Source organism: Aedes albopictus, chromosome 2, assembly GCF_035046485.1.
Source record: "Aedes albopictus strain Foshan chromosome 2, AalbF5, whole genome shotgun sequence".
In the NCBI taxonomy this organism is placed as follows: Eukaryota; Metazoa; Arthropoda; class Insecta; order Diptera; family Culicidae; genus Aedes; species Aedes albopictus.
Genome location: NC_085137.1, coordinates 186,624,703 through 186,649,530, shown reverse-complemented (window position 1 = coordinate 186,649,530; position 24,828 = coordinate 186,624,703). Strand labels below are relative to the sequence as shown.

The window sequence follows — 24,828 nt, the reverse complement described above, 5'->3', positions numbered from 1 at the left end:
TGCATATAACTTTGATGATCCCCCAAAATTTAAAAAAAATCATAAATTATTACAATTTTGAAAAATAGAAAAAGTAAGCCTCGGCTATACGATAAATGAGAAAATTTGCTTTCTTTTTCATAAAAAAAAAAACAGATTAATCCACCTAGTGTGGTGATAGTGCCTTTCTCGTCGTAATGTGCTCATGCGGCACATTGAATAGCATCGAATTGGGAAACTTATTGATGGCACATACTCCAACGTAATGTTCAACGACAAGAAAGTGCTCCAAAATATCACCGACTGCTTGACCATCTTCACTGTCACTGGAGAACGACAATAATTACATGCTAGGATATTTCTTTATTCACAATCACAGATCTTTTTGCGGGTTTCGACAAAGTTTATCATGCACACTTTAAGGCCATATGTTAAGTTCCTTGGTCACACGATTCATCTAAAATTTGACAACCTTATGAGAAAAATGCAAAAAAGGGATTTTTTTTTATTTTGTCTACAATGTGGTCTGAGCCTATTTTCTCGCTAGTCGTTCATCAGGTTACCAAAAAGTCACAATTTGATGTGTCGTATCCATGTGTTTGGTCTACGGTTTGGTAATCTTTTATTTTACTTCGTGATACCCAGAACCGATTCTGGAACACTATCGGTAGTCTTAAATGTGGTCTGACACAATTTTATTTTGCTAACCGTTCAATGTTCATTAGCTTATCAGCCACTATTGATGTGCCGCATGCATGGGTATAGTTCATTTTAACGTTTAACTACTTTCAGCGGGACACCCGGAATCGATTGCATGACACTACCGGTTGTCCCAAATATGGTCTAAGATTATTTTCTTGTCAAATGTTCAGCAGGTTACCTGAAAAGATCCGAATTTATGTGTCGCATGCATAGATTGACATTTATAGACCAACATTTGAAAAGGGCGTAACAATCATTTCGAAATTCTGCTTTTTCCATTTCTCCTGGATGTATCCCTTATTATTTATATAATCTTTTACCAGTAACAGGTAGAGCTAACTCCCCTATATATGTTAACGAGATAAACATTTCGTAAAAATATTACAATATGCACAGGAGAGACGGAAGAAGCTGACGTTTGCAATGGTTGATCCGTCCTTTTCAAATGTTGGTCTTTGACTGAATGTGGCGAGACATTCGGCACCAGTTCCGGATCACTGTCGGTTGTTTCTAATGTGGTCTGAGGCTATTTTCTTGCAAACCGTTCGACAGGTTATTGAAAAAAAAAACCGCGATTTGAATGCATGAGTTAGATTCACTTTTAGATTTCTGAGACTATTTTCTTGCCTATCGTTCATCAGTCTATCCAAAAAAGCTGCTATTCAATGTGCCGCATGGTATGGTTCGCTTCTATATTTTACCACTTCTGACGCGACACCATAACCGGTTCCGAAACACTACCAAATCTCCCAAATATGGTTCAAGACTATTTTCTGAATAATTGTTCATCAGGTTACTTATGCATGGATTTGGTGTACTTTAATATTCGACCACTTCCATCAGGATACCCGGAACCGGTCGCAGGACACAACCGGTAGTCTCTAATGGGGTCTGAGCCTATTTTCTTGATAACTGGTCATGAGGTTGTCAATAACCCTGGATTTAATGTGTCACACGCATGTTCAGATCGTTATCCCAAATATGGTCTGAGAAAGAATAAATGTAACAAATGGTCTACACATGATTGACGACAAATAAATAAATAAATAAATAGAATATTTTCTTGCTAACTGTTTATTGCGTTACTTAAAAAAGCCGTAATTCGAGGTGTTCCATGCATGGGTTTGAATGACTTTCAGTTTTGACCACTTCCATCGGGACACCCAGAACCAGTTCCGGAAAACTACCGGGAGTTTCATATGTGGTCTGATCCAATTTTCTTGCTAACCGTTCATCAGGTTATTGAAAAAAACCGCGATTTGATATGTCGCATGCATGGGTTTGGTTCACTTCCATAGTTGGCCCCTTCCGGCTGGAAACCCGGAACATCAAAGGTTCAAATATGGTCTGAGGCTTTTTTCCTCTCTATCGTTCACCAGGTTATCGAAAAACCCGCCATTTGATGTGTTGCATGCATGAGTTTGGCTCACATTTATAGTTGGCCACTTCCGGCGGGACACCGAAATTTCGGAACACTACCAGTACAGATATGGTCTGAGACTATTTTCATGCTTACCATTAATCAGGTTATCGAAATAGCCGTTATTTGATGTGTCGCATTCATGAGTTTGGTTCACTTTTATATTTGTCCACTTCTGGTGGGACACCCGGAGCCATCAATATGGTCTGAGACTATTTTCCTGTCTATCGTTCATCAGGTAATCGAAAAACCCGCCATTTGATGTGTCGCTTGCATAGGTTTAGTTTGGTTCACTTCTATAATTGGTCACATCCGGCGGGACACCCGGAACCGATTTTGGAACACTACCAGTTCATATATGGTCTGAGACTATTTTCATGCTTACAGATGCTTACCATCAATCAGGTTTTCGAAAAAGCCGCTATTTGATGTGTCACATGCATGGGTTTGGTTCACTTTTATATTTGGCCACTTCCAACGGGACACCTGGAAACGGTTCCAGAACACCACCGATTCAGATATGATCTGAGACTATTTTCCTGTCTATCGTACATCAGGTTATCGAAAAATACGCCATCTGATGCTTACCGTTCATCAGGTTACCGAAAAAGCCGCAATTTGAGGTGTCGCATGCATGGGGTTGGTTCGCTTTTTTATTTCGCCACTTCCGGTAGGACACCCGGAATCGGTTCCGGAACACTATAAATAAAGACTGAGACTATTTTCCTGCTAATCCTTCATCAGGCTATCGAAAATTCCGCGGTTTGATGTGTCGCATGCATAGGTTTGTAACGTTTCCATATCTGGCTCTTTCCTGGGGTACCGGCCCGGAACACCTAAATGGCGATAACTACGGAACGACTGGACCAATCCGAACCATTTCCAATAGGAAACAATGGGACCAGATTCCGTGTCGGTCATAAAAATCGGTAGAGGTTTACTACCAAAAAGTGATGTGAGTTTTTTGTACACACTCACACATACACACATACACACACATACAAACACATACACACATACGAGGGTCTGGGAGCCGACGTACGCAGTATCAGACGTACTCGTACGGGCGAAATGATCCTGGAGCTTAAGCGCCAGAAGGATCACAAGGGCGCCGCCTATAAGAGGCTGGCAGAAGAGGTCCTTGGAGATGGAGTGGAGGTGAGGGCTCTTACGCATGAGGCGACTCTGAAGGTCAAAGACCTAGACGAGATCACCGAAGCGGAAGAGCTCGTCACGGCACTGCGGCAACAGTGCGATGTTCAGGTGGCCGCCACAGCCGTCAGGCTGCGGAAGGGGCCAGCAGGGACACAGATAGCTCTGGTTCAGCTACCTGTGGCGGATGTTAAAAAATCCGTTAAAGTAGGGAGTATTAAGGTGGGCTGGTGTGTTTGTCACCTGACATTCCACGAGCCACCTGAGGTTTGCTTCAGGTGTCTGGAACCAGGACACAAGTCGTGGGACTGCAAAGGCCCCGACAGGCGCAAACTGTGTAGGCGATGCGGCGCTGAAGGTCATAAGGCCCAAAGCTGCACGAGTCCGCCCATCTGCATGATCTGTACCGGGAAAACCTCGAAAAACAGACATGCGATGGGTGGTCCAGGGTGCCCGGCCTTTAAGAAAGCCGCAGTGAGCAACAAATCACAGTGCAGGTAACGCAGCTGAACCTGAACCACTGTGATGCGGCTCAGCAACTGCTTGTCAGGCGGTTTCTGAGTGGGAGACGGATATCGCCATCATTTCGGACCCATACCGAGTACCCGCCGGCAACGGCAACTGGGCCTCGGATGGGACCAGGAAAATGGCGGCGATATGGACGACGGGTAAATACCCCGTGCAGGAGTTGGTGTCTACTACCTATGAGGGCTTCGTGGTCGCCAAAGTAAACGGGGTCTTCTTCTGTAGCTGTTATGCGCCTCCGCGGTGGCCGATCGAGCGGTTCACGCAGATGCTGGACCGCTTAACGACCGTGCTAACAGGGCGAAGGCCGGTGGTAATAGCGGGTGACTTTAATGCCTGGGCTGTGGAATGGGGAAGCCGTTTCACGAACCAGCGGGGTCAGTTCCTGCTAGAAACACTGGCCATCTTAGATGTCGACTTGGCTAACGTCGGTACCAAGAGTACCTATAGTCGAAACGGAGCGGAGTCAATTATTGACGTGACCTTTTGTAGTCCTGGCCTAACAAGTAGTTCGAACTGGAGAGTAGATGATGGCTACACTCACAGCGACCACCTGGCGGTTCGCTACAGTATCGACTACAACAACAGCAGACAGCGGATAGAAGAAGAGGCGGCTAGGCCAAGGCCAAGCCCTCGTAGGTGGAAGACATCATACTTCGACGAAGAGGTATTTAGGGAAGCGCTCCGCCGTGAGCGAAACTTACTCGGTTTAGACGGCGACGAGCTGGTAGCGGTGCTCTCACGTGCGTGTGATGCGACCATGCCTAGGAGAGTCCACCCTAGAAATGGGAGGCCACCGGCTTACTGGTGGACCGACGCGATTGCGGACCTGCGCCGCGCCTGCCTACGGGCTAGGCGGCGGATGCAGCGAGCACGATCAGAGGAAGAGCGAAACGAACGGCGGGTGGTGTTCGCCGCTGCAAAAGCCGCGCTCAAGACCGAGATAAGAGCAAGCAAGAAGGCCTGCTTTGAGGGTCTCTGTCAGAGTGCCAATACGACCCCGTGGGGTGATGCCTACAGGATCGTTATGGCCAAGACGAGAGGTGTGATGGCTCCTACAGAGCAATCTCCAGAGATGTTGGAGGGGATCATTGGAGGACTTTTTCCGCGTCATGATCCTAGTCCTTGGCCTCCTTTCGTAGGACAGCCGGGGACTGGGGCTGGCGATGAGGAAAGGGTCACCGATGTGGAACTTGCGGGGATAGCTAAGTCCCTTAGCGTAGGTAAGGCCCCAGGTCCGGACGGAGTTCCGAACCTGGCCTTAAAAGTAGCTATTGCAGAAGCTCCCGAGATGTTCAGGTCTGCTATGCAGAAATGCCTGGACGAGGGAGTTTTCCCAGAAGCTTGGAAGAGGCAGAGCCTGGTACTATTGCCAAAGGCGGGGAAACCACCCGGAGACCCGTCGGCATATAGACCAATATGCTTGATTGACACGGCGGGGAAGGTGCTCGAAAAGATCATCCTCAATAGAATGTTAAAGTTCACTGAGGGCGTAAATGGTCTCTCGAGCAACCAGTATGGCTTCCGGAAGGGGAGGTCCACCGTAGACGCTATCTTGTCGGTTACAAAAACCGCCGAGAAAGCACTCGAGCCTAAGAGGAGGGGAATTCGCTTTTGCGGGGTAGTGACTCTGGATGTAAGGAATGCATTTAATAGCGCCAGTTGGGCTGCTATTGCTGATGCGCTCTTGCGTCTGGGGATACCGGAGTACTTGTACAAGATTCTCGGAAGCTACTTCCAGAATCGCGTACTAGTATACGACACGGAGGTGGGTCGGAAGTGCTTTCACATAACCTCAGGAGTCCCGCAAGGTTCCATCCTGGGTCCGGTGTTATGGAATGTCATGTACGACGAGGTGTTGAGGTTAGAGTACCCAGTGGGAGTGGTGATTGTCGGATTTGCCGACGATATTACGCTCGAAGTCTACGGTGAAACGATCGAGGAGGTGAAGTTGACTACCGACCACTCGATCAAGGTTGTGGAGGCGTGGATGCGGTCCAGAAAACTGGAGCTGGCTCACCACAAGACAGAGGTGACGGTTGTTAACAACATGCAGTCGGCGCAGCAGACGGAGATCAGTGTAGGAGAGTGCACTATCCTGTCGAAGCGCTCTGTCAAGCACTTGGGCGTGATGATCGACGATAAGCTTACCTTCGGTAGCCACGTCGATTATGCCTGTAAAAGAGCCTCCACGGCTATTGCGGCACTGTCCCGGATGATGTCCAATAGCTCAGCGGTGTACGCCAGTAAGCGCAAGCTTCTGGCTAGTGTTGCTACGTCCATACTTAGGTATGGCGGCCCGGCGTGGGGTACCGCGCTAAGTACTGAATGCTACCGACGGAAGCTGGAAAGTACTTACAGGCTTATGTGTCTGAGGGTTGCAAGCGCGTACCGTACCGTGTCACACGACGCTCTCTGTGTCATTACTGGTATGGTGCCTATCAGCATTCTTATCAGTGAGGACATGGAGTGCTTCGAAATGCGCGGCACAAGAGGCATACGCAAAACTGTCAGGATGGCCTCTATGGTCAAATGGCAGCGCGCGTGGGACAGTTCCACCAAAGGAAGGTGGACCCATAGGTTGATACCGAGGGTAGATAGTTGGATTAATAGGCGCCATGGGGAAGTTTCATTCCACCTGACACAGGTCCTTACAGGTCATGGTTGCTTCCGACAGTATCTACACCGTTTCGGGCATGCGGATTCTCCCGAATGCCCAGTGTGCAATGGTTTAGAGGAAACGGCGGAACACGTGTTGTTCGTGTGCCCGCGTTTTCGCACAATGCGTGACCGCATGCTTGCCACATGCGGGGAGGACACAACTCCGGACAACTTGGTCCAGAGAATGTGTAGGGATGAGATTAGCTGGAATGCCGTTTCAACGGCAATCACCCATATCGTCTGGGAGCTACAGAGGAGGTGGCGCGTGGACTAAGAGAATGGCTAGTCCAGATGCAGTACAAGAGGTGGTCCAGGGGTTCGAAGTCGGCTTCGTAGGTCATACCGGTGCCCTGCGGTCGAGATCGACCCTTACAGCGATTAAGTGGCCGCGGAGAGGAAGTCCCGGTAGCGGTGCTGTCGTGGCGTCGGTCTACTGGGTTGGATCTGAGCCCGCGGTTGGAAAGGGGTCCCCGGCAAGGGTCGGGGTAGGTGAGATCCTGCTGTCTGCAACCTACGGGTGCATCTGATAGGGCCTGAAGGGTAGTGATACCCTTCCTTTGCGGGCAGGTCAGATCGGGTTGCACGTGGGCATCAGTTCTTGATGTCCGCTCAGCAGTAGGGCGCGGGCGGGGTTGACCCTGCCCGCCTTCCGAGGACAAAGGGAGTGGCGAGGACCACTCGGGAAACTGGCTAAGCGCCAGCATGCTATCGTGATGGACTCTTCAGTGCGAGTCATCGATGTTCGTTGCTGCTAGGCTACGGCAGCTAACCTTGAGGGTGCGATATGCACTAGCCCCTCTCTGAAGCAATACCTTCTTGGTGGTTCCGGAGAGACGTAGGGTTTGGCGACCATAGGAATGTGTTTTAGTGGGTCGAGGAGAGAGTAGTCCTGGCTTCTACCGGCATTGTAGAAGACGGCCTCATCCCCACACTACCCTAACCTTCCTGTTAGGGTGTCTGATGAGCAGATTTATCCCCCTATGGTTTAGAAGGAAAAAAAAAAAAATACAAGGGGCAGCAGGGACGAAAGTCCTGGGGCCTGACGCACCCCCCGCTTGCGAGTCAGCCGCGTAGTCGCCGGCTAAGAATAGGACTACTAACCCCAATTCAAGGTGTCAAGCGACCCGTGCTGAGGAATGAGTGATCGAGGGGGTGAAAAAGATGCTCGATCTTTAACGGAGCCTGTGGGGTACCTGGGCACCCCATACAGTAAGCTGTCCCTTACCGCGTTAATGCAGGGCTCTGGCGTGGTGGACATTCTTTCCCGTGCGACTCGTGGGATTAATCATGAAATCAAACAAATCAAGCAATCAAAATTCAGGTGAAAGTAGTGGTGGGATCAACCCCTTCGCAAGAAGCGGGTTGATGAGATCTCCGACAAGGAGAAGTGAGGAGATAGGCGCTGGGAGTTGCGTACGCAGCTCAAGCGTGGGTGCTCCAGTCCACTTCCCGGCAAGCCAGCCGGTGGAGGTTATGGACGGAGCGTGGTTGTTGAGGGCCGTCAACCGAGGATCCAAAGGACGGTCCGCAATAGAGGTGGCTGAGCAGCAGCTTGGCAAAATCATCGACTTTGCGTCCACTAAGTCGAACATAAGCAAGGACCTGAAAACGGCCTTGCTTCGACTTAGGGCGTCGATCGACGATGCCAAGCAGGAGCACGCGGTACTCGCGTTGCTGACTGCTGCAGCAGCGGAGCCTGCAAATGAGAAAGTGCCGAAGTTTACCCAAACGGAGGCCTGCTCCTTCGCAGGAAGTCCGAATAAGGCGGAAGCGACTGCTCGCGACAAACGGGGCAAGCAATCGCAGAAGCGGGCGAGGCAACCGTCAGGCGAGGAGCTGTCTGGCGGTGCCCGCAAGGCCAGGCGAATCATTACCCCGAAAGTCGGTAATAATGCCGGAAGGTCGGACCCTAGCCAGGGTTCCCGGAAAGCTGGGAAGGGTGGGCCTGAAAAGGCTGGCCCGTCCCGGAACGATGGGAACAAGGGGTTGCGACCGCTAGTGGGCCCTCAACAGCCACAGAGTTGGGCGATCCAAGAGGAGGACCCCCCTTGGACGAAGGTAGAGCGGAAGAGGAAGAAGAAGGCGAATCCGCAGGTAGTAGCGCAGGACGCCAAGCCAAGGCGTAGGAGGGCAGGTGCCAAGCGCGAGAAAGGCGACGCTATCGTCATCAAGACGGAACAGTCCAAGTACTCGGACGTCTTGAAGATGATGCGAAGCGACGCCAAGCTTGAGGGTCTTGGAGCCGACGTACGCAGTATTAGACGTACTCGTACGGGCGAGATGATCCTGGAGCTGAAGCGCCAGAAGGAGCACAAGGGCGCCGCCTATAAGAGGCTGGCAGAAGAGGTCCTTGGTGAGGGTGTGCAGGTGAGGGCTTTGACACATGAGGCGACTCTGAAGGTCAAGGACATCGATAAGATCACCGAAGTGGAAGAGCTCGTCACGGCACTGCGGCAACAGTGCGATGTGCAGGTGGCCGCCGCAGCCGTTAAGCTACGGAAAGGGCCAGCAGGGACACAGGTAGCTTTGGTTCAGCTACCTGTGGCGGACGTCAAAAAGTCCGTTAAAGTAGGGAGCATAAAGGTGGGTTGGTGTGTATGTCACCTGACATTCCACGAGCCACCAGAGGTTTGCTTCAGGTGTCTGGAACCAGGACACAAGTCGTGGGACTGCAAAGGCCCCGACAGGCGCAAACTGTGCAGGCGATGCGGCGCTGAAGGTCATAAGGCCCAAAGCTGCACGAGTCCGCCCATCTGCATGATCTGTACCGGGAAATCCTCGAAAAACAGACATCCGATGGGTGGTCCAAGGTGCCCGGCCTTCAAGATAGCCGCAGCGAACAACAAATCACAGTGCAGGTAACGCAGCTGAACCTGAACCACTGTGATGCGGCTCAGCAACTGCTTTGTCAGGCAGTTTCTGAGTGGGAGACGGATATCGCCATCATATCGGACCCATACCGAGTACCCGCCGGCAACGGCAACTGGGTCGCGGATGGGACCAGAAAAATGGCGGCGATATGGACGACGGGTAAATACCCCGTTCAGGAGTTGGTGTCTACTACCTATGAGGGCTTCGTGGTCGCCAAAGTAAACGGGGTCTTCTTCTGTAGCTGTTATGCGCCTCCGCGGTGGCCGATCGAGCAGTTCACGCAAATGCTGGACCGCTTAACGACCGTGCTAACAGGGCGAAGGCCGATAGTAATAGCGGGCGACTTTAATGCCTGGGCCGTGGAATGGGGAAGCCGTTTCACGAACCAGCGGGGTCAGATCCTGCTAGAAACACTGGCCATCTTAGATGTCGACTTGGCTAATGTCGGTACCAAGAGTACCTTTAGTCGGAATGGAGCGGAGTCAATTATTGACGTGACCTTTTGCAGTCCTGGCCTAACAAGTAGTTCGAACTGGAGAGTAGATGATGGCTACACTCACAGCGACCACCTGGCGGTTCGCTACAGTATCGACTACAATAACAGCAGACAGCGGATAGAAGAAGAGGCGGCTAGGCCAAGGCCAAGCCCTCGCAGGTGGAAGACATCATACTTCGACGAAGGGGTATTTAGGGAGGCGCTCCGCCGTGAGCGAAACTTAATCGGTATAGACGGCGACGAGCTGGTAGCGGTGCTCTCACGTGCGTGTGATGCGACCATGCCTAGGCGAGTCCACCCTAGAAATGGGAGGCCACCGGCTTACTGGTGGACCGACGCGATTGCGGACCTGCGCCGCGCTTGCCTACGGGCTAGACGGCGGATGCAGCGAGCACGATCAGAGGAAGAGCGAAACGAACGGCGGGTGGTGTTCGCCGCTGCAAAAGCCGCGCTTAAGACCGAGATAAGAGCAAGCAAAAAGGCCTGCTTTGAGGGTCTCTGTCAGAGTGCCAATACGAACCCGTGGGGTGACGCCTACAGGATCGTTATGGCCAAGACGAGAGGTGTGATGGCTCCTACAGAGCAATCTCCAGAGATGTTGGAGGGGATCATTGGAGGACTTTTTCCGCGTCATGATCCTAGTCCTTGGCCTCCTTTCGTAGGACAGCCGGGGACTGGGGCTGGCGATGAGGAGAGGGTCTCCGATGTGGAACTTGCGGGGATAGCTAAGTCCCTTAGCGTAGGTAAGGCCCCAGGTCCGGACGGAGTTCCGAACCTGGCCTTAAAAGTAGCTATTGCAGAGGCTCCCGAGATGTTCAGGTCTGCTATGCAGAAATGCCTGGACGAGGGAGTTTTCCCAGAAGCTTGGAAGAGGCAGAGCCTGGTACTATTGCCAAAGGCGGGGAAACCACCCGGAGACCCGTCGGCATATAGACCAATATGCTTGATTGACATGGCGGGGAAGGTGCTCGAAAAGATCATCCTCAATAGAATGTTGCGGTTCACCGAGGGCGAAAATGGTCTTTCGAGTAACCAGTACGGCTTCCGGAAGGGGAGATCCACCGTAGACGCTATCTTGTCGGTTACAAAAACCGCCGAGAAAGCACTCGAGCCTAAGAGGAGGGGAATTCGCTTTTGCGCGGTAGTGACTCTGGATGTAAGGAATGCGTTTAATAGCGCCAGCTGGTCTGCTATTGCCGATGCGCTCTTGCGTCTGGGGATACCGGAGTACCTGTACAAGATTCTCGGAAGTTACTTTCAGAATCGTGTACTAGTCTACGACACGGAGGTGGGTCGGAAGTGCTTTCACATAACCTCAGGAGTCCCGCAAGGTTCCATCCTGGGTCCGGTGTTATGAAATGTCATGTACGACGAGGTGTTGAGGTTATAGTACCCAGTGGGAGTGGTGATTGTCGGATTTGCCAACGACATTACGCTCGAAGTCTACGGTGAAACGATCGAGGAGGTAAAGTTGACTACCAACCACTCGATCAAAGTTGTGGAGGCGTGGATGCGGTCCAGGAAACTGGAGCTGGCTCACCACAAGACAGAGGTGACGGTTGTTAACAACCTGAAGTCGGAGCAGCAGACGGAGATCAGTGTAGGAGACTGTACTATCCTGTCAAAGCGCTCCGTCAAACACTTGGGCGTGATAATCGACGATAAGCTTACTTTTGGTAGCCACGTCGATTATGCCTGTAAAAGAGCCTCCACAGCTATTGCGGCACTGTCCCGGATGATGTCCAATAGCTCTGCGGTGTACGCCAGTAAGCGCAAGCTTCTGGCTAGTGTTGCTACATCCATACTTAGGTATGGCGGCCCGGCGTGGGGCACCGCGCTAAGTACTAAATGCTACCGACGGAAGCTGGAAAGTACTTACAGGCTTATGTGCCTGAGGGTTGCGAGCGCGTACCGTACCGTGTCACACGACGCTCTCTGCGTCATTACTGGTATGGTGCCTATCAGCATTCTTATCAGTGAGGACATGGAGTGCTTCGAAATGCGCGGCACAAGAGGTATACGCAGGACTGTCAGGATGGCCTCTATGGTCAAATGGCAGCGCGCGTGGGACAGCTCCACAAAAGGAAGGTGGACCTATAGGTTGATACCGAGGGTAGATAGTTGGATTAATAGGCGCCATGGGGAAGTCACATTCCACCTGACACAGGTCCTTACAGGTCATGGTTGCTTCCGACAGTATCTACACCGTTTCGGGCATGCGGATTCTCCCGAATGCCCAGTGTGCAATGGTTTAGAGGAAACGGCGGAACACGTTTTGTTCGTGTGCCCGCGTTTTCGCACAATGCGTGACCGCATGCTTGCCACATGCGGGGAAGATACAACTCCGGACAACTTGGTCCAGAGGATGTGTAGGGATGAGTTTGGCTGGAACGCCGTTTCAACGGCTATTACCCACATCGTCTGGGAGCTACAGAGGAGGTGGCGCGTGGACTCGGAGAATGGCTAGTCCAGATGCAGTACAAGAGGTGGTCCAGGGGTTCGGAGTCGGCTTCGTAGGTCATACCGGTGCCCTGCGGTCGAGATCGACCCTTACAACGATTAAGTGGCCGCGGAGAGGAAGTCCCGGTAGCGGTGCTGTCGTGGCGTCGGTCTACTGGGTTGGATCCGAGCCCGCGGTTGGAAAGGGGTCCCCGGCAAGGGTCGGGGTAGGTGAGATCCTGCTGTCTGCAACCTACGGGTGCATCTGATAGGGCCTGAGGGGTAGTGATACCCTTCCTTACGGGCAGGTCAGATCGGGTTGCACGTGGGCATCAGTTCTTGATGTCCGCTCAGCAGTAGGGCGCGGGCGGGGTTGACCCTGCCCGCCTTCCGAGGACAAAGGGAGTGGCGAGGACCACTCGGGAAACTGGCTAAGCGCCAGCATGCTACCGTGATGGACTCTCCAAAGCGAGTCATCGATGTTCGTTGCTGCAGGCTACGCAGCTAACCTTGTGGGTGCGATGTGCACTAGCCCCTCTCTGAAGCAATACCTTCTTGGTGGTTCCGGAGAGACGTAGGGTTTGGCGACCATAGGAATGGTTTAGTGGGTACGAGGAGAGAGTAGTCCTGGATTTTACTTTTGTTGTAGAAGACGGCCTGTCAGACCTACACTATCCTAACCTTCTGTTAGGGTGTCTGTTGAGCAGATTATCCCCCTATGGTTTAGAAGGAAAAAAAAAACATACACACATACAGACATCACCTCAATTCGTCGATCTGAGTTGATTGGTATATGTGCCTCTACCCTCCGAGGCTTCTATCAAAAAGTCATTTTTGGAGTGGACATATAGCCTTTCCAGTTCACCTAGTGTACGAGAATGGCAAAAAAGTGCATTCCGAAAATTTCAGCGATTAAAGCTTATGAAATTACCTTCTCAAAAATATTTTTTTTTTGTAAATTTTTCACGAGTTCGGGCATAGTTTTTTTCTGCTTTTGTTTGCAAATTTTCTCAACGGTGGAAAATTTTGTGGAATACTTTATCTTGTACATATTTTTTTATTTCTGAAAAAAAATGCTTTAATTTTCATAGAACCACAACATTATAGTTTAAACAGCAACTGTACAATACAGTAGTTGAATTCTCGTCGTTCAATAAATACATCAAATCATAAAAACATCGTTTCGCAAAACCACTGTTTCTCGAGAAAGGCTTGGCATATCCTTGGAAACTTTGTATGATAACTGCACAGCCTCTAAGGCTCTGTGGTACATCTTTCCTTTTTTATATGTGCATTTAGCCGAAATGACGGTTGAAAAATCTTTGAAATTCTTGATTTTCCAAAATATTTAATCAATGCCCTCCCCCTACCAGAACGGGAAGAGTTGAAATTTTAGAATTATGAGTTTCCAAGTAACATTCTCATGATAAACTAGTGTTGTAGAGGTTTTGATAACCGTCATAAAACCTAATATATTTCAAATTACTTTTATGATGGTTCTAAAAACCTCCTCTAGTGTTTTTAACTAAAAAATGTTACTTGGATTATTTCTAGTCGGAAGCAACCTGAAAAGGTAAAATTTAAAGCTAGGATATAATTTTGTTGGACCATGTTATTTTTAAGCACCTTTTTTGAGCCCTGTATAAAACGAGGTCGTGCTATTTAGGACTAATAGTGCATAAGAAAATGTAATAATAGCCATAGGACATCGAGTACACGGGGTCAAATATTTGACAAGGAATGAAATAAAGTGTAATCATCTGTTTGACACAAATGAAAATTCGATCCCGTCAAATCAGATGCCTGAGCATTGGTTTGTTTTGGTCTAATATTGGGCTCTGTGCAGGGATGCCATATATACAGATTTATCAGTATTAGACAGATTTTTAAGCTAGAAGGGCCATTTTATTTTTGTATGGGCTACAGATTTTTCTCCCAAATTTTGTATGGGGTACAGTTTTTTGGAAAGAGTGATACAGATTTTTCAAAAAAATATCTGGCATCCCTGGCTCTGTTGTACTGGCACTTAACTATGACAACGGCGGCCAGAGGGCGTATTCGGGGAGAGAAAAATGAGGTTGCAGGGGCGTTTCAGGCGTATTAAGTGGCTACAAGGAGTACCAGGATACCCTGGACCCTTTGAAGGAGGTCCCTGGAAGTTTCAAGAGGGTAGAAAAGGGTCTCAGGGTCAATTAAGAGGGTCACATTTTCGTCCCTGGCGGTTTCAGGGAGTTACAGGGTGTCTCAAGGGCGTTTCATGAGGTCTCCAGGGTTTTCAGGGGACCTCCTCAGGTGCGCTTCAAGGGATTTAATGGGGATTTCCTAAGAATCGCATGGGAGTTTCAGCGGGTCCCGGGGGTTTCAGGGGGTTCTAGGGAGTTCCGGGGCGATTTAAAGAACTTCTGGGCCCCAGGGGTTTTAGTGGGGATTCCAGGGGGTCTTAAAGGTACTTTAGGGGGTTTCATGGGGTTTAGGGGTCTCAGGAGCTTTTCAGGCACTTTAGGGGGTCCCAGAGGTGTTTTAGTGGGAGTTTCAGGGACTCTCAGTGGTGCATTAACCCTTTGGAGTTGTAATCTACGCCCTTCTGGATGCAACCTCGGAGGTCTAGAACACGTTTGTCATGGTCAATTATCTCGGCAGGGCAAATACGACCCAAGCACGTACTTTCCGTATTGGGCTCTCCGAATGCAATATCTGTGTCTGCGGCGTGGCTTACCAGGATATCGAACATGTCGTATGGGAATGCGATTAGTATCGCGCGGTTAGATCTGAGTTGCATAAAGTTCTCTGAATCCGAGGAAAACAACAGAAACCCGTTAGAGAAGTGTTGGCAGGCCTTGATTTAAAATACATGAATCTGATTTATCAGTTTTTAAAACGTGTTGAATTCAGAGTTTGATGAAGTACGTTGCCTGTTTTCTTTGTCCGCCATTTGGACATTTGTTCTTGTCTGTCACCGTCACTTCCGTTTGTTCTCTTCTTCTCATTGTCTACCTATTCATTCCCTTATTTTGGTTCAGTTACATATCAGGACATTTTGTCCCATCAAAGATGTTTAGTATAAGTTAGCAAAAAATTAGTTTAAGTCCCCTAAATCCTTCAGGTATCAGGTATCAGTAGGACGGCTCCTGAGGCACGTTCTCCTCCATTTGGGAAATTTGTGCCCTAAATCCTTCCTATCCTATTTTATTTTTTTGTAATCCCTAACCTCGAAACAGTCACGAGTACTTCAGCTTCCCAAACTAACACAGTATTTAAGGCAGTAAATAAATGTTGAATGTACAAAAATGAACAAATGATTTCGGCTCAGTTACGCTCATGTGGCGCCCGAGCCATCCAAATAAACGAATAACAAGCAGAAAAAAGCATGGTATAATCAAAAATATTTCAGGTAAACTCAAATAAATTGTAAAATTTGTTCTGGCAACAAAAATAAAACTGTTTGGTGCAAATCGAACGTCACATTTGAAGCAAATTCAATCCATTTTTGAATAAACATGCATCTTCTGACAGGGTCTGTTAGAAACAAATGTAATTTTTTTTGGTTTTTTGTGGCAGGTCGGCCCTACGGAAATATTTGTTTTCCAATTAAATTTACAAAGTCATTTTCTTCTCTAGGAAAACCCACTTCCCGCGTGGCACTTTTGGTGAAACTTAACTTTTTTTGCAAGAGGAAATCTTGTTTGGTGCTGCGGCTGGAACTTGAGAGTTTTGTTTATGTTCTCGACAGTGGAACGGGGGGCTCTTCAATGGGTATTGTAGAAATCAATATGTAATTGAGTTTTAAAAATTAATATTTTTAAAAATTAATATTTTAGTTTTAAATATTTTATCAGTTTACCGAATAGACATGAATATTTTTATTTCAAACGAACGAAATTTGTCTCCATGAAGTAAAACAAATACCCATCCGTCCCAAAAGGATTCAGGGGTTCTAGGGGCCTTTGAAGAGAGCCCAGGGAGATTCGATGGTTCTAGGGGGTTTCAGGGAGTCCCAGAGGTTCTAGTGGGGATTTCAGAGGGTTACAGAGGTTACAGAGGCTTCAGGAGAGTTCCATGGGGCGTTTCAGGGGGTCTTAGAGGATTTCAGGGGTGGGGGGCTCCAGAGGGTCTTAGGGGCGTTTCAGGGAGTCCCTGGGGTACTATTGGGAACTTAGGGGCGTTTCAGTGAGTCCCTGGGTGTTTTAGGGAGTTCCATGGGACATCAGGGGTACTGTAGGGGGTCTCAGGGACGTCACAGGGGATCTCAGTGATATTTCAAGAGGTCTTAGAGGGCTTCAGATCCTGGAGGGTTTTGCGGGGGCATTACGGGACACATTATACATTATACAAACTCTGCAATTCAACCACGATTTGTCAATCAGTGTTCATCGACTTGTAAAGCCCAGTTCTGTGTTCAAATGGAATCGCTCAAGAAGGTTCTTGACCGATTCCTGGCAGAAACTTACTACAGCGACAGCCATTTGAATTGGAATGACAATTGCGATTGCGTACTACGATCGAAGAAAAACGGTTTCTTGGGCGATCCAGACAAGGAATTTCCCATGCATCAAGATAAGCCAAAAAAAACTTCTAAACTGCAAACAGACCTTAAGAGTGAAAAACAACAAGAAATATAGCATTTTCTAAAAAAATAGAAATAAAAACTAGCATCTAAAGTTAAAATACACATAAATAAAAAAAAAAGAAATAAAAAATAAGAGGCGAATGAATCTTGGTTTAAAACCTCTTTAATAATAATAAGAAAACGATCTTCTCCGGAAAATGTACCATTCCAGAAACAGAAAATAGGCATCCTGAAACGGGTTCTTAGAAAATACAAACCCACCAGGTGTCACGATATTCAGAATTCCACCATATTGATTTTCCTCGTTAGTGGACAATCTTCCAGTTGTTTCTATTGTTTTTTTTTTTCCAGAAGTTTTTTCTGATATTTCTTCTGCAGTTTTATCTGGGATTTTTGAAGGAATCCTTTTTGGAGGAATCCTCATATTTTTTTAGATTCTTTTATAGGCTTATTTTGCAATTTATCAAGTAATTCCTTCGAAGATGCCTCTAGAAATCTCTTTTGAGGCTTTTTTTTCCTGGAGATTCTTCTGAGATTTTTCCTGTGATTTCTTCTGGTATTCCTCGAGGAGAAGATTCAGAAGATTCCTTCTAAAATATCAACTGAGAGTCAAAAAAAAAAAATAGTTTCTTTAAGGACTATTTAAGGATTTCCTACTGAGTTTTATTCAGTAATTCTTCCTGAAAATCTTCTACGTATTTTTTCAGTAATATTGATTGCAGATACTTCCCCTGGGTTTTCGCAATAAGATTCTTCTGATATGCCTTATGGAGCTTTCTTTCAGATTTCTCATGAACTTTCTTCTGCGTTATTTTTTAGATATCTTTTATAAAGTAACTCTAGAATTTATTAAACCATTCTTCCAGAATATCCCTCCCAGATTCCAAAAACGTTTCCAGTAGATATTTGTGAAGAAACTTTTTGAGAAAAAAGTAACTTTTTCCAGAAATCTCAGACGAAATATCTAAAAAAAAACTAGAAAAGTGGTTTCGTAGGGACACAGAAAAAAATATTCATGTAAAATTCAGCGAAAAATCATGCACATAAAGGGGATGCTAGAGTGCATATTTACATGAGATATCATGTAAAATTACGTTACGTTCGTGTAAATCTCCGCTAATAGTCGCGTAACCGGTTGGTGTCCATGATGGTTTACGCGATGGTTGGCGGAAATTTACACGATAGTATTGTAATTTTACATTATATCTCATGTGTAAGTGCACTAACTCTAGCATTCCCTTTATGTACATAATTTCTCGCTGAATTTTAATTACATATTCTTTTCTGTGGAGTATTGTTATTGAATATATATTATTTAGCAAAAAATACTTTGTGAGACGTGCCATGTCACGTAACTGTTATAGCTACAAAACCATCCTCAGAAAACATATTTATGATAATGATGAAGTAATTTCATCTTTCTACGTAGACATAACTTGTCTTTTTTGCAATTCCATAAATGTAGCTCAATTTCGATTAGACCCTTTGAAAGCAAGCATAGCTTTGTTTCCCAAACACTTTGCATGGCCAGTGATCACTACAATCAATATTGACAATCTTTACAGCTGATCATTATGCACAGTTTGGACGGACCATTTTGATACTCAAACAAATTTCAACTTTTGTTTGATCGCTTGATTTGTGTACCTAGTGTCGTCGAGTGCTTAGTGCTCCGCTTTCAGCCCACCAGCTAGCTAGCAAGACCTTTGACACAGTTTCACTGTGGCGTGGCAGCATCCATCCCACACGAATTCAGCCCAATCAAATCGCAACGCATCCCATCATCCATCACAGTGTTCGAAACTTGACTGTCACGCAATGGTGACAAATGGGCTCTCGTTGTCGAAAGAATCCCCATTTCCTCTTAATTGATTCCAAATAACTCTTCGGTCGCAGTAATTGTCACTGCCTGTCTGTCTGTCTGTCTATCCGTCTCGTCTGCGGTGGGTCGCCACGTTTCTACTAGGACTAATAGCATGTCACCGATAGTGCAATATATCAGCGGACAAATGATGGAATCATTTCGCCACATTTACAGCACTTTGGATATAATGATTTGAAAATTTGGTGTGAACGCATCAATTCGTAATGGCAATTTCGTCCGGTAGGGATAGGAAATAGGTTGGCTGTTATGAAATAGAGTTAGTGGTCATAGTTGGCTCAAGGAAGGGTGGTAGTAATTCGTACACGCTCGCGTCAGAATACCCATTTTTTCATTGCTATCTCTGTCGCTCTTCAAGAGGCCCCATTTAAAAATACCCATTTTCAAGTTGGGCCGCCCAACTTGAAAATGGGTATTTTTAAATGGGGCCTCTTGAAGAGCGACAGAGATAGCAATGAAAAAATGGGTATTCTGACGCGAGCGTGTATGGATATATTAATTCGCTGACACAACTAGGCTAATTTGGTCATGAGTATTACAATCCTAAGAAGAAAAAAAATCATTAGTCTAGCTAATATTCGATTTCCTTTAACCTTCCAGGACGCGCGCCATCAAGCAACCGAAACTGCACCGCGCGCACGTTGTATACAACGAGCGAGGTTTTTTGGTGCTGTTGTACTTTTTACAACAGCGCGCGCGCTGAAAGGTTAAAAAAAATCAAACATGTGGCAACACTGTCATAAAAAATCTCAAATATGAACGTCGATTGAATGCAAAGTTGACTGTTTTTTGTATGAACATTTTGATTTTTCTTTCAGCTCAACCCGATTCCTGACATACATAATTGATAAAATGGCAACACTGTCGTTAGCAGTGTTTCCTTTTCATATTCATTTGTTTTTATATTATACATAATATACAAGAATATATATGAATCTTTATTCTAATTATTTGTTATAAAGCTGATATTATAATTTGAAATAGAAATATAAAACATGTTTGGCATCACTGTAAACTATGCCTTATTTTTATTGTTATGTTTTATTTATTTTTTTTGTAAAAGCAGTAGTTCCATACAACATTTTTTTTATTTTTTTCCTTCTAAATTTCTGTAGATCTGTCATCTTTTCATCAGTCGTCAGTGGCTTTTGAATTTATCCCTATTCAACTCTTTCTTAGCGAGTGTTCAGAACTGCCTATGATGATCAGTCAGTCAACCCTAAAGTCAACCCTAAAGTCGATTGCACCAAGCAAATTATTATTTAAAGGCGGCAAATGACCACGCTGCAGCCAGCCTCCCGTAATCCCCCGCGCTGCTGTCAGCTGGTTTTAATTGTAATTTGCTGTTTAATTTAAATTAATCGATTTTCCATTCACATTGGCGTGTTTTCCTTTGCAGGTTCATTTGCTGCTGTGCAATAATCGTAATCGTTTCGACCGTAGTCAGCTCGACGGTTGCCGATCAGAGCACCAAGGAACGGATTAGGGTAAGTACTTTACGGCATACCGGAATGAGATATGAGTGTGGGGGTGCGTGTTTTGGCGGCTCTGAATTAGGAATTGGGAATTTGCGCGCTCTGCCGGATTGGTTTGCAAAGTTGATAATCTGGTAGAGATATCCAAATATGGATGGCATGGTTATCGTTTGTGGAGTTGAATTATTTGGCTTCAATGGTATGCATTACCCAGAGCATGAGAAATTCGAGATGCCTCATTCACTTAAAACTGTCCACTATTGGATTTTGTAGATATTATAGATAATTTACAACATAAATGAAAAAAAAAAATATAATAAGTAATGCAGTGTTTAAAAATAGTTATTTATGTAACGAGTTACAAAAAGTTGATTTTTTCAGCACGAGTCGTACATACGTAAATACGAAGAAAGCTGAAAAAATCGAGTTTTTTAACGAGTTCCATACAACATTTTATGCAATGATTTTTTCATTATGCAACCCATTTGAGATGCATAATATTCATAATGCAACTCAATTGCATTATGAACATTATACAACTATTTTTCATTATGCAACTCATTTCAGTTGCATAATGAACCAGTTCGGAAAAATTGGCCATTATGATACCAAAATGAGTTATATAAAATATAAATTATGATACTAAATTGCATAAAGAGTACGTTCCTAAGTATTTCTGGGAGAATTTTCTTAGGGTCCGTTCATATACTACGTAGACTCTGAGGAAAAGGAGAGCGTTTGACTAAAATTCATGGTCCAAAAACCAACAAGGGGGAGGGGCTGAGGTGCTCAAAAAATGAATCCATGTAGTTTATGAACAGTGCCTTTCAAGATTCCTCTGAAACGAATTCATGTCTTTAATATCTATAAAGAATTAACCTAAACTTCCCTCTCAAGCATTATACCTACAGGTCTCATAAATTCTCGATTTGACGAGTTGACTGAATAAAAGTTTAAGAAATCAGTGTACTTCGGACTTTCAAGGATTAAATTCGTCTCCGTCGATAAGCGTTGATTTTCCATCGACCGCTACCCTTTGTACTTAAAAAAATATATTAGTTTTTTTTAATATTAAAAACAACATAGGTATACATTTTTTTGTTCACGCGAATCAATTCAAAACTTCGAACACAGTAATGTTCCGATTTTATCTCGATTTTAAAATTAAAAAAAATAAAACGGGACAAAAAGTCTCACCATTTCTCGAATCATGCAAAAATAAGACGCTGGATTTTTTTGTATGGAGTTTTCATCTAAGCGGCCGCGTAAATGAAAACCGCGTTAAAAAAGACCTGACTGCAACTTTAAAAATTTAAATTGTTTCTACAAAATGGGGACCATAAACATGGCCCGGAAGCACTCACACATCTTTTATATACTTACCCCAACAAAGAAGGTGTAACAAATCCATCACGCCAACTCCCAAGTGCAATTTTGGCTGTATTGGATAACGCGCAGGTTCTCACGATATCATCCAAAAGTTGGCTGGTTTCACCTTTTTTTTGTCTTTTTCTAGTCGTACTTTTTCCCATCCGCTTGCCGACGGTCTAAAAATAGATTTCCGAGTAGCTCCAGTTGCTGCCTTCACCAACACAATCACATTCCGCCTTTGTTAGTGGCAAAAGTGCAGTCGTTTAAAACAATCCATTATTTTATGTTGAAACTACCAAATCTTTGTTTTTTTTAACAAACTGTTAAAAAATTCGACAAATGAAAATATTTGCATAATCAAGTAATAGAATAGTTCAGTTTAAACTAGAAATCAATTTGTTGCTATGGTAAACTGAAAAATCGGTTGATTTGAACTAGAATTTAATTGTGTTTATAATTTATTTATCTGCGTGTATTATCATTAATGAGCTCAAATTTTGGGAGAAGGCATAGAACCTGATTATGAATCGAATAAACCGTGTTGAACCAAATCAGTTTTTTGAACCACGCTAATAACTAATTCAATGCTGCATAGTGAATGCTCTTTTTTATATTGGCATTTCGATCCTACTGGAACAGAACATGCTTTCCAGTTGATTGAAAACTGTGGCTTTTTCACAGCTATCTGTTTCAATACAACACGCAGAAAAACAATAAAACGCATGGTTGATTTTCAAACTGAGCATTCACTTATTCCAAAGTTATATTTCTTTGTTCTTACTTGGAGCTCATCGATCAAAACAATCAATTCCATATAACGTTAAAAACTTCATTTGTTTCAACAAAATGGGGACTACAAACATGGCCCGGAAGCACTCACACATCTTTAAAATTCTCACCCCAACATCGTGTTTGAAATCCTTCACTCTAACTTCCAAGTGCAGTTTTGGCCTCACAGGTACTCAAAACAGCATCCACAAAAAGTTGGTCGGTTTCGCCTTTTTGTCTTTTTTATTCGTTCACACTTCCATCCGCTTTCCGAGTGTCTTAAAAAAGATTTCCGAGCTGCCGCAGGTGCTGTCGTCACCAACACAATCACATTCCGGCTTTGTTAGTGGCAAAGGCGCAGTCGTTTAAAACAATCCATTATTTTATGTTGAAACTACCAAATCTCTGTTTGTTCTAACCAACTGTCAAAAATTTCGACAAATGAAAATTTTTGTATTATCAAACAATAGAACAGTTCAGTTAAAACTAGAAATCAGTTTGTCGCTATAGTAAACTGAAAATCGGTTGATTTGAACTAGAATTTAATTGTGTTTACAATTTATGTTTCTGCGTGAATAAAAGTACATGTCGCTTCCACGTTAAATATGACTGCGAGGGGGATGAGACAAAAAGTCAAAATGAACTTAGTATCAGCCTTATTGTCTACAAAAAAATACTCACTCCCTGACTCATTCATTTACGGACACATTCATTCACTCACTAATAGCCTCACTTGTTCACTAACTCACTCGCTCACCTGTTTACTCACTTGCAAACCCATTCACTCATTGAATCATTAACTCACTACATCACTCACTACCTCACTCACACATTTATTCACTAACACGTCCACTCAGTCACTAATTTACTTACTTTCTAAATTGCTCACTCGTCACTCACTCATTTACTTGTTCTTCTTCTTCTTTATGGCTCTACGTCTCCACTGAGACTTGGCCTGCCTCTTTTCAACTTAGTGTTCTTTGAGCACTTCCCCAGTTATTAATTGCAGGGCTTTCTTTGCACGCCGTTGCATGAATTTGTATATTGTGTTTCAAGTACAATGATACTCTATGCCCAAGAAGTCAAGAAAATTTTTTCGACAGGAACGGGAATCGAACCCGCCGCCGTCTCCGGGTTGGCGATTCATAGCCTTAACCACTACGCTAACTGGAGACCCCTCATTTACTTGTCAACTCACTAACTCTCAATCTCCATAACTCACTCGCTCGTGCTCTCACTTACTTATTAACTAGTCACTAATCCATATTTCAACTCACTACATCACATACTAAGCACTTACCAACTCACCCAATAATTAAATGATTAACTCAGTAAACTCGTTAAATCACTAGCAGACTCACTCAGTCACTTACTCACTCATTCACTTGACAATCACTACATTACTCACCAAAACATCCATTACTTATTCACTAGCTCTTTCATTCACCCACTGACAGACTCACTATCCCACCCATTTCATTGTCAGATCACAAACATATCAGGTTCGATTATAAAGCTGGATCAAATTTAATTGAAAGCTATAGAAACCCAAAGAAAACTAACTGGGACCTCTACAGCTTTTATTTAATGAATGGAAATTCATATAAGGGTGAGCAGATCTTGTCTGTTTCACAGTTGGAAAATGCCTCTGATGAGATTATTGATAAAATGATTTCATCATATCATGCTAGTTGCCCAATCAGACAGAGGTCATCCAACAGGGATGTCCCTTGGTGGAATGATAAGCTGGCAGATCTGAGGAAGAAATCAAGACGGTTGTTCAATAGAGCAAAAGTTACATCTGATTGGGTTCAGTATAAACAAGCCCTTACAGAATACAACAGAGAATTGCGATTAGTCAAACGGAAGGACTGGAGACGGGTATGTGAAGACATCAATAACGCTCCTACGGCTGCAAGGCTTCATAAAGTCCTTTCGAAAGACCATTCAAATGGTCTTGGAAGTCTTAAAAAGGAAGATGGCAGTTTTACTGTTGATTCTTCTGAAACATTGGAAGTAATGATGAGAACTCACTTCCCAGGATCGATTCCTTATTCGGATGAAGAACAGTACTCGGATAAGGCAAGACATGCGTGGTCGACCAATGCCTATCGAAAAGCTTGTGAAATCTTCACACCGTCGAGGGTCGAATGGGCATTGAGTTCTTTTCAACCTTTCAAATCTGCCGGGAAAGATGGAATTTTCCCAGCTTTACTTCAACATGGAAAAGAGACGATTTGTCCGCTCTTAACCGAAATATTCAGAGCCAGTATTACTTTAGCTTACATACCTTAGGCATGGCGGAAGGTTCGTATTGTTTTTATCCCAAAAGCTGGCAAACGGGACAAAACAACTCCAAAAGCCTTCAGACCCATAAGTCTTTCTTGTGTTCTGTTAAAGACCATGGAGAAAATAGTGGATGACTTTGTCAAGTCTACCAGCTTAGTAGAAATGCCTCTAAGCAAGTTTCAATTTGCTTATCAAACAGGCAAATCTACTATAACAGCGATACAGTCGCTA

At 45.1% G+C, this 24,828-nt stretch overlaps 1 protein-coding gene across 1 annotated transcript in view; it reads left to right on the top strand.

The window, feature by feature from the left end:
• The window catches only part of LOC109409361 (thrombospondin type-1 domain-containing protein 4), an 820,641-nt gene that overhangs the window by 172,421 nt on the left and 623,392 nt on the right, over nt 1–24,828 (top strand). Inside the window, exon 3 of the mRNA XM_029859333.2 lies at nt 20,094–20,181. Coding sequence (XP_029715193.1) covers nt 20,094–20,181 — 88 coding nt within the window. The remainder of the gene's footprint in view (nt 1–20,093; nt 20,182–24,828) is intronic.